This window comes from Protobothrops mucrosquamatus, unplaced genomic scaffold (assembly GCF_001527695.2).
Source record: "Protobothrops mucrosquamatus isolate PMUCROS unplaced genomic scaffold, P.Mucros_1.0 scaffold706, whole genome shotgun sequence".
NCBI classification, from domain to species: Eukaryota; Metazoa; Chordata; class Lepidosauria; order Squamata; family Viperidae; genus Protobothrops; species Protobothrops mucrosquamatus.
The window spans coordinates 526,867-542,443 of record NW_015386987.1 but is presented as its reverse complement, the minus strand read 5'-3'; the positions used below and the strand labels follow the sequence as shown (position 1 = coordinate 542,443).

At 35.9% G+C, this 15,577-nt stretch overlaps 1 protein-coding gene across 1 annotated transcript in view; it reads left to right on the top strand.

Annotated features, from left to right (window-relative positions):
• MYBPC1 (myosin binding protein C, slow type) overlaps positions 1 to 15,577 on the top strand; it is a 115,643-nt gene that overhangs the window by 42,801 nt on the left and 57,265 nt on the right. The window contains exons 2-3 of the mRNA XM_015818239.1: positions 12,439 to 12,462; positions 13,841 to 13,876. Coding sequence (XP_015673725.1) covers positions 12,439 to 12,462; positions 13,841 to 13,876 — 60 coding nt within the window. The remainder of the gene's footprint in view (positions 1 to 12,438; positions 12,463 to 13,840; positions 13,877 to 15,577) is intronic.

Sequence of the window (15,577 nt, the reverse complement as noted above, 5' to 3'; positions counted from 1 at the left end):
TATGACACTAAATGATGTCATGTTACATGACGGCACCTGATGGTATGATCTTTTTTGCCATGGTTATTATGTGAATTTGGCTTTCCCCCTTGACTTTGCTTGTTGGAAGCCAGTTGGGAAGGTTGCAAATGACAATCATGTGACCCCGTGACACCGCAACTGTTGTGAGTACATGCCAGTTGCCAAGCACGCAAATCTCAATCACATGGCCGCAACAACGCTGCAATATCATAAGTGTAAGGACCAATTGTAACTTTTTTCCATGCCCTGAAAACTTCGAACTGTTACTAAACAAATGGTCCTAAGACAAGTGGTACCTATGGATCAGGATTCTTACTGGAATAGAAAGCCAGTGTGAATGCTGCTGCCAGATTGGGCCATGGCTTATCATAGCCCACCAGTTTGTTTCTTATATTGGCCATCCAGATGCCTGTAGGTTACCTGCAAACAGAAGATGGTGGTATTTCACTCCTCCATCTTTATCTCCTTTTGTGATAGGAAAAATGCCCACCTAAATAAGGAGCCAGAGCATTTGAAGACAAATGCAATGAAGTATATTTTATTGGCAGTGATCACTGGCCTTCTGGACAAAACACAAAAAAACCTGGTTTCAGCAGAGGTATATATACACCCGTAGATATGTTTCACAAGAATCATAAAGGCAACATAAATCATGGAGTGGCCATACACCTGGAGCCTCTAAACTCTACATTCCTAGGGAAGCTTCAAACCAGTCCTTTCTGTATATTAGCACTTTCTATCATAAATAATGTCATTTCACACCAAAACCCCCCCCAACAATCTGATTTTTGTTATCAAACTCCTTGCCTTCCAGGGTCATCAGGGAGTTTTAATTTGCCTATTTCTTCTGTGCAATCCAAAATCCTTCACAAGGATCATGAATGCAAGCATAGAATATTAGGATCCTCCACACCCTGCAGTATTAGGCATTTGGGGGCATGCTGACCCCAATCTAGAAACACATTCAGTCTTAAAACCTAATTGCTCTTAATAGACCTAAATGTTTATGGAGATTCTCAAACTGAATAGCCCTCTCTCAATAGAGAGGGAGGGATATGACATCATCTATCTTCAGTCCACAACACAGTCCTGTCAACAGTTCCAAGAAGGCTCCACACCCATTTGCACTATTCAGGTGACTCTGATGACACAGATAAACCTCCAGGTGGCCTCAACAACTCTCTAAAACAGGGGTGTCAAACTGCCAACCTGCAGGCTGGTTTCATCATACCGAAGCCGCGCCCACCCCATTGCCGGCAATGCAAAAAGAATCGTGATACGTCACGACACGTCACGTGACGTGGCGAGTTTGACACCCGTGCTCTAAAAGAATGCAAATGATCAGCTGTCTACAAGGAGTATAAATCCTGTCACTATCCAGTCAGAGCTGAAGAAGCTTCTTGGATGAGAAGCGAAATGTCTTCAAGAAAAACAAGAGTCCTTTGAGACTCTTAAGAGACCCTTTCCATAAAAGAATCCAGTTCCTTTCTAAGCTATCTAAATCAGTGTGGCCATTGCCTTGTCTTGGAGTAATATATTCCCACAGATTAATTATGCTGCATTTTGACGGCTCTGCATTTGTAAGGTTCATTGATTTCTCTATACTTTGCATAAGTTTAGAGATCTTGATCAAGTCCCCACCTAGTTATGTTTTTTTCCAAGCTAAAGACAAACCTTCTTGCCTTTTCTTATAGGAAAGTGATTGAGCTGCCTGACCATTTTAGATGAACTTATTTCAAGCTCAGTTAAACCCTTTGTTTTTCAAACCAGAACGGTATACAGCTTTTCAGATGGAAATGTACTAGAGGTTATCTGAGAGTATTATTAAGTTGAGCATTTTATTTTCAACCTCATTCCAAATGATTCCTAACATCAACTGTGCCTTTTTCTTCCATCCATGTGCCAGCAGAAGCTCTCAATAAACTCAATAAACTACTGGAAAGATGGGATTTAGCTCTGCAGAATCCATGCAGATTTTTCCTCTGTATTTAGTAATTTTTTCTTTGATTAATACCAATTTGTATGGAGCAGACATTAAACTGACTAGTCTATAATTTCCTACCTCTCCTTTGGGTCCATTTTTAAAAACTGGTGTCACATTGGCTACCTTCCAGTTCTATCCTAGTGAGCCCAATAAAAGGGATAAATTACATATATTGTAAAGGGGTCAGCAATTTCACATCTGAGGCTTTTAAAAAATTCTTGGGTGGATGTCATCAGTGTTCAATAATTTATTACTTTATAGTCTCTCAAGAGGTCCCAGAATATCTTCTCTTGTTACCTCAACTGGCTTCTCTCAATCAGAGACATAGGGATGTTCTCCTCTATCTTCTGTAGCAAATACAGAGGCCAAAAATTCATTCAATTTTTCATCAATTCCACAGTATCCTTATTCCTCTGCTTCCATCTAACAAATCACCTGTTTTTTTAGCTGGTTTTCTGCGCTGAATAGAATGGAAAAAAAGTTCTGATTGATTATCACACCTGTCTTAACTTCTTCTTCTTCCTCATGATCACCCCCCACCTTTCCTGCCAGAGTTTATATTCCTTTTTGCTCTTGGTGGGTTTTCCAATTTCTGGAGGAAGTCTTCTTTATTAGCTCAATGTCTATGGAGATTCTCAGTCATCCAGGTCATAGTTGTCCCAAAGATGCTTTTTTCATGAGGCAATTGGACTTCAAAGAAAAACAGGAAAGTCCAGTTGCCTCGTGAAAAAAGCACATTCTTTATCAAGATTCTGGGAGGAGTCCTGTGGCCATCTTCCTGGACTTGACTGACCTTTTTACATTGTGTGATTCATTCCACTTGGGCTTCAATTGTTGGGATTTAAAATCACCTCTAGGCATTACAAAGAAATTTAATCCTCTTAACTTTTCTGTCTCTTTTTCACCAGTCCTAACATTTTTCAGAACTTTCTCATTTTGTAGTCCCGCAAGGGAGAAGGGCGGTATATAAATCAAATAAATTTGAATTTGAAATTTGTAGTTAACTGAAACAATGGTGACTTCCCGCTTGCATGCAAGTTGAAGGTCATTGTTTCCTATTAGTTTCATACAAATGCCTCACACCAGATTATGGTCACCTAGATTTATATCAAGGTTGTCTCTACAGGTAGTCCTCGCCTTACAACCACAACTGAGCCCAAATTTTCTGTTGCTAAGTGAAACAGTTGTTAAGTGAGTTTTGCCTCATGTTACAACCTTTATTGCCACCGTTGTTAAGTTAGTAACCCAGTTGTTAAGGGAATCTGGCTTCCCCATTAACTTTGCTTGTCAGAAGGTCGCAAAAGAGGATCGTATGAACCCAGGACAACTGTCATAAATATGAACCTGTTGCAAAGCAGCTAAATTCTGATCACATAACCACATGACGGTCGTAAGTGTGCAAAACAGTCACTAGTCACTTTTTTCAGTTCTGTTGTAACTTGGAATGGTCACTAAACGAATGGTTGTAAATCAAGGGCTACCTGTATTCTGGTTAGAAGAACTACTAACAGTTCTAAGGAACAGCTATTTAAAGCACCTAGAAATTTGTTTTCTTTTTCATAGCCATAGCCATATTCAGGCAGTCTGTGTCTGCCAACTAGAATTGTGAACAGAATTTCTGTTGCTAAGCAAGGTGATTGGTAACCGAGTTGCACCCTATTTTATGATCTTTTTTTTACCAAGGTTGTTAAGTGAATCACTGCACTTGTTAATGGAATCATGCAGTCATGTTGAGACTCTAGAAAGAGTACAGAGGAGAGCAACAAAGATGATTAGGGGACTGGAGGCTAAAACATATAAGGAATGGTTGCTGGAATTGGGTATGTCTAGTTTAATGAAGAGAAGGACGAGGGGGGACATGATAGCAGTGTTCCAATATCTCAGGGGCTGCCACAAAGAAGAGGGAGTCAGGCTATTCTCCAAAGCACCTGAAGGCAGGACAAGAAGCAACGGGTGGAAACTAACCAAAGAGAGAAGCAACCTAGAACTAAGGAGAAACTTCCTGACAGTTAGAACAATTAACCAATGGAACAACCTGCCTCCAGAAGCAGTGAATGCGCCAACACTGGAAGTTTTTAAGAAGAAACTGGACAGCCATTTGACCAAAATGGTATAGGGTTTCCTGCCTGAGCAGGAGGTTGGACTAGATGACCTCCGAGGTACCTTCCAACTTTATCATTATTATTATTATTATTATTATTATTAAGCAAAATCCAGCTTGTCCCATTGATTTCACATGGCAGAAGCTGGCTGGGAAGTTCACAAATCACAAATCACATGACCACAGGATGCTGCAATCATTGTAGATACATTCTGGTTGCCAAGCACCTAAATTTTGATTGGTGTAATTGTGGGGAAGCTGCAACAGATGTGTGAGTACTGGCCGTAAGTCACGTTTTTCAACGTACCATCAAGCAGTCACTAAACAAATGATTGTAGGTCAAGGACCACTTGTATACAGTTTGTGTGAGGATAGTTGAAGTCCCTTTGGAGCTTCCCTAATTTTTGTCATCCAAACAGCATGTGAACAAAATGTGGGAAAAGAAGTCTGCATTACTACGGTTAAATGTCAGTGGGCTTTTAATAAATGCTAGTAAAATGGGTGTAGATCCCTCATAGCCTTCCAGGTATTACAATTCATGGCAGCCTCATCTAACATGGCTAACAAAAGGAAAGCTGAGAAGAGTATTTTAACAACATCTGGAGCACCACAGTATTGCAGTAGGATAGTGGCGCAATGCATTCAAGAAGGTCCTATTTAAAACACACTAGCATGCATGAAATACCCTTCCATGTGGGTAAGCCAAAAGTGAGCCTCTAGTCTAGGCAGTTGAGTTATATTCCACGTTCGGTTGAGCCTGTGGGCATTCTTAGGATGCTATGTAAGACAAGGCCCTAATACCAACCACCCCTGTTGTCCCCCACCTAAAATCTATTGCAGACGCTCAGTAGCTAAAGTTGTCTATGTAGGATTAAATGTTCTAATACAAGGACAAAGTCACGGGTGCGAACACTGCACTGTTCAAAGCCATCTGTTCAATGATCCACTGATGAAACCATGATTAATACCCTAGAAGTTTAGTTTTGTAAATTAGGGTTTAGTAGCCTTTTTTTTTTTCCTGTTGGGTAATATTTTGGACATTGCATTGTCAGCAGAGTTTCCTCACATTCACAGTTAAAAGAGGTGGGGATAATTATTCTCTAAAATCCCTTCTGCTGTTGTCTTTCTGACAACACTTCCTCTCTCTCCCAAACTATGGGCTGCGAGGGAAGAACAGAAGTCTGAAGAGGGGTCTGGGCTGGCTTCCTTCATAGCAGATTGGAAATGAGACAGAGGTTGCATGAAATCAGACCAGAGGCTACATGAAAAAGTGCTGAACCCAACCCTGCTGCCAGTCCTAGTTTTGCTTGGAGAAAAAGATATTTTTAGGTGTCCTGCAAGTAATTTTTCAAGACTTGGGGGCAATATGGATTGTCAGCATTTTGGGAATAATCTCTTTTGTATTAAATGTTTGCAAAATATTGTGCATTAACATTTGCCTCATAATAAAGATAGCCTATTTATTATAGAAAAACCTTCAAGGGCAAGTAATTTGCTTTTTTTAAAAAAAACCTCCTGAAATAATGCACCATATTGTAATAGGCTATATGCAAATAGAGTCCAGTTGTGTACATATTTATAAGAACAGTCTGATCTGATTTTTTAAACTATTATAATGCAAAATTTATATTACTATGCAATAAAATAGAAGCATCATTGTGTATGCTTTTTTTTCTTTCAGAATATTATAAATATCTTTCTTTTCACCTTTTCAGATATACCAGCAACAGAAAGTGCACCTCCTCCAGGTTAGTAAAATATATACATACATGCATACATACATACATACATACATACATACATACATACATACATACATACATATATAGTAAGTTTGTTAAAATAGCAGAATATTGTAAAAGTCTCATTAGGAACATAAAGAAGTGATTAGAACGTTAAACTTGTTCTACCACACATTAATAATTTTTTGTGTTGTTGAATTTCTGAGAATCTCTCTTTCTATGGATGTAGTTCCCAGTATTCTACAGTAGTAGCCAAAATTGTGGAAACCTTTTGGGAAAAGTGTATTTTTGAGGTTTGATGGCTAATAACACCACCTTTTTTTGTAGTAGTACCATAAAATTATGGTACTACTACTTTTTTGTAGTAGTACCATAAAATTATATATCAATGGAAAAGTATTTTAATCAAGAATGTAATGCAACAAAGTTTGTTCAATTATCTGTACTGTATTCTATGAAAAGGTATAGCCAAATAACCAGAAAAAGGAAGCACAACTTGCTTAGGTTGATATCAGGTAGCTTTCCTTCATCTGATTGTAGCCAATGAGCATGAATGTTTAGAGAGCCAATCAGGTGTCATCTTGTTTTGGCAATGAGCCAATCAGATCACAGTAGGATTCAGTTATTGATGTCATGTATTGAAGCTGAGAGGAGGACATTTGTCAGTGTGTTATGTGATCACTTTCAAGTTGGTTGGGTTTTTTTGTGTTCTTTCATTTAGTGAGCTTGTAAAACATAATAAAATTAAAGTAATGGTGCAAAGAGTTGACTGATTGCCCAGAAAGTGATGTAAAATAGTATTATTAAGTGAACAAGGCTACAGTTATAAAGAAATTAGAAGAAAAATTAGTGGAAACTTAATCAAAGGTGGCATTTCTACTGTACACTTTTCCCAAAAGGTTTCCACAATTTTGGCCACTACTGTATATTGTCTTGGAAATTGAAAGATCAAACTTTCTCAGATTAAACTTGCTTCCTGTTGACTTCCTGTTGAAACTGTTGACTACATGAACACATCCATACTGTTTTTCAGCAGCATCTTCTGAGATGTAGATCTATGAGGATGAAAGTTCGTTCTCTGAGCTTGTGGGTTGGTTTCTGAACATTTCATTACCAGGCTAGGTAACATCTTCATTAAACACCATATCCACAAAGATGATGCCATTACAAAACAATGCCATTCCATGTCCAAAGAAACCATTATGAAACTCCTGTATCTATACCTCAACACATACTTCAAGTTCAATGGGAAAACGTACAAGCAAGTATCAGGCCTAATAAGAGAAGCACTAAAGATGTTACCTAGCTTGATAACGAAACGTTTGGAAACCAACCCACAAGCTCAGAAAATGAACCTTCACCCTCATCCTTCACCCAAGCTACAGATAACCGCCACTAATGTAGATCTATAGCTACTGAGGCTAGCCTACAATCCATGGATTTTCTGATAGTCCTTCAAATAGGGACTATAGGAACCCCGCTTAGTTTTTCAAGATCAGCCAGGGTTATTGAAATGCTCTCAATTACTGTGGTAACCTTGGGGAAATTATGGAGGTTTATTTATAAAATAAGCCATCATAGTTTTACGTTAGTACATGAAGCAAATGCAGTCTTTCTCATTTTTCTTCTTTCTAAATTGAGTTTTTTCTCTCATAGCTATTGTCAGCAGATGTCATTGCATTATTTCATCTCCTGCACAAGTACCCATGTTTTAAGTGCAGACTGATGGAAACTGTAATTCACCATATGTAAATAGGTGTCATTCCAATCTTTAGGAGACTGCATGCTAACAAGCAGTTTTTTTAAAAAAACAATAAATGTAAAGATGCAGCTTTATGTTATGCTAAAGGTATTCAAGTTATTCGTAATACTGCTATGGAGTATTCCAATAGCCTAATTTACACATTTAAAATGTTGATGTAATATTAACACTAGTAGCGGAAACATATATAATATTTATGATCAGGGTGTTTCTTTTAAAAAATGTGCTTCTATTTCCTATATAGTAGAAACTAACGCTCAAGAAGATGGGAATCCCCCAGAAAAAGGTGAGTACGAATATTCTACAAAAGCTAGATGAGATTCTACAGTTCAGGTAGATTATGTTTTTGTTTTTCCTTGTTCAGTCCAATCCTCTACTGGATTTGGATTTCATTTCTTTTAAAAATGTAATTTAGTATACATTCCTGGATTATTTCTGTACATGTCTCAGAGCCAACGTTTACTCACTGTCTTTTCTCCCTTTTCCTTTATCTGTTGATTTGGTCCATTATGTTCACTTTTTTCCTAGAAAGAATACATCTAACTTTTCTGGGTAGGGTAAAACAATCTGTAGTCACTTATGATTTAACATCTTAATACTAGATTATTATAGCATACATTATATCTACCCTGGAAAAGCTTCAGCGATATAAAATGTCACCATTAGTCTGGAATAAAATCATTAAAAGTTGTAATTCCAGTATTATTCAACATCTGGGTATACAGACAGACAGAGATAGAGATATATACATGCACATACATGTGACATTTGTTTGTTCAAATATGCAATATACGATATATGTATAAATGTTTTTATATATTTTATTCCATAATATGCATTTATTAACATCCTTTTTTTCAGAAAATATAGCAACTACAATATGCCTATAACTTGGAATGCTAACATTAATTTAATAACATTCTCTAAATTCCATCAGGTATCCAGCTATCTAATGAGCCATCTGTTATTTCATTTTAACTTATTCTAGCCCGGTTCTACTTTGTCAACACATGGATTTTCTGATTGCAGTTTCTATGAAATCTGTCTACAACATCTCTCTTGCTTTCTAGAATACGTTTACCATTTTTAAAGATGGATCAACCATGACAGATCTGGAAAGGCGGCAGAGACAAATTTTCATCACAGTTTTCAACTGCCTTACATCTTATAAATACTAAATAAGTTGTCCTTTTCCTTCTTTTATGCTATATTCTTTCAATAGCCATTACAGTAAAGATCTATTCACAAGCCCTCAGGAGAAATACTGGAATCACTGGCTGTGTTTCTACAGTTATTTCTTTATTCCACTTTTTATATTTTATTCCACTTTTATATGTATGTGGCAGACATGTTATGACAAGATACGCTGTGCAGTTAAGTGAAAGGATTTTCTAAAAGTTAAATAATCCATATTTAAAAGATATTGAGATTTGATTAAAGTCAAATAATTTTGAATCACAGTAATAGTTTGGATTCAGATTGTCCAGACGATTCCACTTTTGCAATAATTTTAATTCAGAATTTCCCTTCCAACTCAAATATTGGTCCCCATCGTTTTGTAAGGATTGCTTAACAACTTTAAGCATCCATATACACAATGAGGAGCAGCAGTATTGTTTACAAAGCATTCAGTTTTATGCTTGTTGTTACACTTCTATGAAACATTCTCACTGAGAATAGTAAGTTTGCTTTCCTTAACAGACATATTCTTATCATTTTTAGATAAATTAAATAAAAGAATAAATCTATACTTCTATGAGCACCAACTTTGGTCTATGAGTGAAAATATAATAAGTTAATAACTAACTCTGAGCACAATAACCAAAATGTATCAAAGAGGGAACCATAAAATTTCAGGATGAACAGACTTTCCACTTAGTTTAGACCTTTGCTTTAATGTTTGTTCCCTTCTTTTCAGAATTTCTTCACTAAATTTTTACAAACTAGCAAATTAAAAACAATTTCACTGTTTCGAGAATTGCATTACTAAATGTATTTATTAAAATTTCAATTGCAAAAAAACGGAGAATGAAATAATTATCATGTTTCTACCATCAGGTCTGATTTGGAGACACTCTATTTGTTATTTTTAATGACAGCATTAATATAGATTAGATTTTATTTTTCATTTTAAGCAAGTTACAATTGTTAATCATGCCTTCATTTCATAGAGAAAAGAATCCATTCATTCATAATTACAAAACCAGCTAGGAAAAAAAATCAATATTTTTTTTTCAATATAGAATTTTATTGTTTTTATCATAAAAGAAGAAATACATCACAAGTATTACACAATGATTTATCCCATCCCCCCACCCCCCGGACTTCCCAAACCAAACCTAGGCTAACATTCAACTACAAGTAAACAAATATTAATATCTCTAACTCCAAACTCTAAACTTAAACAATCCATCTCCTCCGTGNATTATCATTCAATTGTTTTCAATTATTACAGCATTATTATATTTATAATAATCTTCCTTTTAATAAAAATTATTCCTTTAATTAATTCTTCAGATACCCAAAATCTTTACCATTTCAGCAAGAAAAAAAAAAAAAAAGAAAAAATTCCCACTTCCATAAAGTTAACAAGTAAATTCTATCATTTCATCAAACTACACCTGGGCACTTACAGGGGACCAGTGCACAGTGCATGAGGCATCAAAATGGGAGCTCTGATCATGTGATTGAAGCCCTGCCTCTTTTAAATGTATGTCTCAGTGCAACACAATTTTTAAAAAGAACTGGACTTCAATCACATGTTTGTTGGTGTCATGTTTATTTTTTTTAACATGCACACACAAACACACACACAGATATCCCCAGGTGGTTTATAGTCAAGAGTAAATTTTAAAATGTTTTTTCCCTGATATTAATGTAAAATATTAGGAAACAGAAGGCAGAATAAAAAATCCTGATTTTATCTTAAAAGCTCACAAGTATCTAGATAATCTTCTAGAAATCTGCTGGTATTATGTTCACTAGCAGAATAACAGAATTTAAGGTGACCAACTTTTTTACAATGAAAAGGAGGACACAAATAAATTGAAGAAAAAATATAAATAAAAGAAACATTTTATTCATTGCAACAATAATACAGACAACTTGCATGTGAAAAGTTTGCCAGCCAGGTGTTTTGGTGCGCTCAGCAGCAATTTCTATTGGCTTTCGAAAGCCAATAGCGAGAGTAGCACAGCTCATGCAAAAGTTGAAAAAAAACATCCAAAAAAGGTGTCGGAATGCCGTTCTGAGCGTTCTATGAGGGGAAAAAAGCCCTGCAGATTAGTCTTCAAATATCGAAAAGGAGGACATGTAGGAGGACACTTTTCGAGGGAGGACTTACAAAAGGAGGACTGTCCTCCCTAAAGGAGGAGGGTTGGTCACCTTACAGAATTGGAAGGAACCTTGGAGATCTTCTAGTTCAACCCTCAAGCAGGAAATCCTATACCATTTCAAACAAATGGTTATCCAATCTCTTCTTAAAAACCTCCAGTATTGGAGCACCCACAATTTCTGGAAGCAAGCTGTTTCACTGATTAATTGTTCTGTCAGGAAAATTCTCCTTAGTTCTAGATTGCTTCTCTTCTTGATTAGTTTCCATCCATTGCTTCTTTTCCTGTCTTCAGGTGCTTTGGAGAATAGCTTGACTTCTTCTTCTTTGTGGCAGCACCTTAGATATTGGAATACTGCTATCATGTCACTTTTAGTCTGTTTCTTAATAGTGTAATGGTAATGTTTCTTAATATTATTGCAGAAGTAAATATTATTGGATGAAGTCTTCATTATTGTTTTTAACTGATTTCAATTTTAGGACCTATTAACTTATGATGAGTAATCGTAATGCTTAATTCTTCCTTTGAAAGGAACGGAACACTGAATGAATGTTCTGTCAAAATGCAATCTTCTATTTGGGAGAAAAGCTGTTTAAACTTAATAGGCATGCATACAACATTCTGTAAGTCTGGGTTCACACAATATACTGGACACTGTACAGTATAGGTTAACAAAGTCCAATATCTGAATCTATGTAGCCTACTATGTCCAAAAACATAAAACCATATTGTGGGTAAACATAATGGCCTTTTTGCCATAATCTGCTATGACAATTACAACTTTTCCACAAGAGGGTGAACTGTGATTTCCCCCCCCCCTTTCCATTCTTTCAAACTGTGATCTTCCCACCCCTTTTAGTTTAGTGTAACATGTCATGCAAACCCAACCCTGTGTCTTAATTTTGAAAGAAATAATAGGCATGCCGTTTATATTTTTACATAGGTATCTTAATATGAATGAAGAATAATTGTTTGATTTTAGCACTTTTTGTTCTTTTTTAAATTCTTGATTATATTATTTTTGCCTCTTAAAAAAACTCAAAAAATCATGGTGATGAATGTATCTATGGTACACGTTTTACTTGCAGACGGAAACGTCACTGAAACAACATCTTCTTCAGGTCAGATCTATGGTTGACCTTGATTTTCATTGTAACTTTTTTGTATTCCATTTCCCCACTCAGTTTTTGTATTTTGTGTCTAACAAACACAACCATTTTGAAAGCTCCCATTCAAACCCATGTTTTAATAATGGATTACACGTCATATATCCCATTTTTGTTTTTGCGTGAAGCATTAAAGTTGACCACTTCAGCTGCTCGATCCCATAAAGCTTTCTCCACAAGTTTACCTTTTCATTACCAGCTTCCCAGCTATCATAGTTTTCCCTTCCTTCTATTACAGGTTTCTTGTTTCCCTCCATTTTTACTAAACTACATTGTTGCTTTTTCTTGTCACAATTCTCTATTTTACCTCTTATGTATTTCTTTTTACAGATGAAGAGGATTCTTCAGCAACAGGTTAGGAGGACTATTCCATTTAATGTTATATGATAGCAATAGCAATAGCACGTAGACTTATATACCGATTCACAGTGCCTTACAGCCCTCTCTAAGCAGTTTACAGAGTCAGCATATTGCCCCCAACAATCTGGGTCCTCATTTTACCAACCTTGGAAAGATGGAAGGATGAGTCAACCTTGAGCCGGTCAGGATCGAACTGCTGGCAGTTGGCAGAGTTAGCCTGCAGTACTACATTCTAACCACTGTGCCACCACGATATTAGGATAAAATATGAAGAGCTATTAAGATTCAATTCTTCTGTTCCCAATCAGGGATAATTTCATCTAAAAGAAACCAGATACCTTTGTAAATTCATTTATTTTTGAACAACTCCCCAGTTGATTTCAGTAGAACTTCCCAATAAAAGACTTCGAAAGGCTATGTTTTAAAAATCTGCTATCCTTTATGAAGAAATGTATTTCGAAAGATTTTAAGAAAGATTTTTAAAACTAGCCTAACAATTATTTATTTATTTATATTTATACACAACTTCTTTAACATGACAAAACTCAAGAATAAGCAAAATATGATGACCAGCTTGATTAATGAGAATATAAATCATTCTGCTGGATCAGATGAAAAATCAGATTATTGTAGCCATAAACATCCAGGGTGGAAGCAAGAAATGGGGCAAATGATCACCCCAGTCTAAATGGTATCATCACACATAATGCAAATTGTATGCTTGTGTCAAATATCATGACATGAATAATTGCACTATTTGTATGATGATGCCATGAATGCTATGTCATCATTTTAACATCATGAGGTTGACAACTATGCCAACCAGAATGCAGGCAGGAGCCATTATGGGGACATTCTCTGAAATTACTGGGAGAGAAAATTTAAAAATCCACACACTTCTATGCCCCTGGAATGAGAAAAACATTCGCCCATATTGAAGAAACCGTACTTTAAATTTAAGAAGAAAACAAAAGAGATGATGCTCTTCTCTGTCTTCATTCCTTCTGCTCTGTTGAGATTAGGAATATTTGGGAATATTGTCTGAGGCGCTACCATAGCCATCCAAAGCATTTTGGATTGAGTGGCCATAATAAACTTATAGTAAATAATAATACCACCACCAATAGAAAAGTATTCCACAGTTAGGATTGCTCTACCCATTAATAAAGGGTTAGGGTTAGGTTATCTCAAAGACCAATCTGCTCAGCTTCAACAAAATGATCCCACTGCCCTCTTAAACAATTCATTATAATCTATAATTTTCCTCCTTTCTTTTAACATACAAGGTGTCCACAATTCTACATAGTCAATTAAGCAATCAAGATAATAACTTTTGAATGTTGATATCATCCAGTTTATGCTTACTTTTCAGATGGTACAAATAAACCTGGAGATAGAAAGGACTCAGGTGAGATACGCTAAATCTGAAAAGAAGAAGATAAAACTCAAAACATTCCAATTTTCATTATCTATTAACATTTTTTTTTGTAACTTACTTTTTCTGTTGCAAAGTGATTTATGCTCATTATAACTTTTTATTCTTGTTTTATAGATATATATTTTTTACAGATCTAGATAAAAAGCCTGCTTCAAAGGTTCCTGAAGTCCTAATGTGCAAACACAGCTTCTTATGATCAAGGGCTCTTCTCTCTTGTCTCTGGAGTGAAGTTAGAAGCCTCCAATCATATGAAGCTTTGGAGTACATTAGTGCACAATGGTGTTTCAAATGAATTGTGATATAGGAAATGGATATGGAAAAACTAACGATTAACTTTTGTTCATACACCACTGTAACTCATTTTTACAAAGGAAATATCAAAACAAAATCTATTTTAAATATTTCATGTTTGGAGAGTTACTTATTGATTTGTTTAGCAAAATGCATTTAAATTCTTTTAAATTAGTTATCAAATGCATTATATTCAACATAGAAGTTATGTATTCCAGCTATTTTGATGTATTATTTTTCTTCCCTCAGGATTAAACTGCAGACTAAGATTTATATAATTACTGAAGTATATAGCTGAAAGAAGGAATTTATCTCTAAAGATGAGTTCCTTCACAGAGAAACACATACAGATCAGCCTGGTTGTTGATAGTTAAAGACATTTGGTAGCAACACTTGGCAATAAAAAGTTCATATGAAGTTTTTGACATATAGTGTAATATACCATGCATATAATACAGATAGAAATATGGTAAGATTTGGTACATCCATCCATCCATCCATCACTCTTTGTGAGTATACTTGTACTTATATATAAGCAACAATCAATGCCAATTGTCCATGATATATATAGAGAGACAAATGTTGAAAAGAGAATCTGTTGGAGTATGAAAAGTGTGGAGTAAGGCAATTTTTTTGCTGGTTCTTGAAATTCCTCTGCAGATTTTTTTTTATTAAAATGGCTATTCCTAGTTACTCTCTTTTTCCTCATAAGATGACTCAGTCTTTAATATTCACAATCCCACAAAGTTGGCCAGAAGACCATAAAGTTAGGACCATCAGATATATATTAACATTAAACTTTCTACAGCACTATATTCTTCATTAGATTCCAGTAGCATACATCTGTCTAGACTCTAATCCAGAGATTAATATCTTGTACATACCAAACATATGTCTACGCATGCAAGGAATTACATTACATTTGTCTTCTACTGAAAGGATGGAAGACAGCTTTCACCAGCAGGATAACTTTTAGCAATTGATATGGAGGATTTTATAACGCAAAAAAAAACCAACCCAATTTTTTTTCCTCAGGCAAAGTCAAGGATTAGAAATTGAGAGACCTATTTACTGTTGCCCAATGCTATATAGTTAGCTAATAGGGACCTGGGCTTCATCTCTGACATTCAGCATTAGGATCGCCACTTCTTTTAGCTCAGTAGATAGAATTTTGCCTAGCTGCCTACTTTGAGCTGTGGCCTGGGTGTTCCCAAGACTCCACTTTCATTCCACAGTTGGGTGCAGTCAGTGGTAGGATTCAGCCAGTTCACACCAGTTTAGCAGAACCGGTAGCTAATTTTTTGTTGCCCAGGCCCAGAATGGACTTCCGGAAGCGGCATCCACACAGAGAACCGGTTGTTCACATATTTGAATCCCACC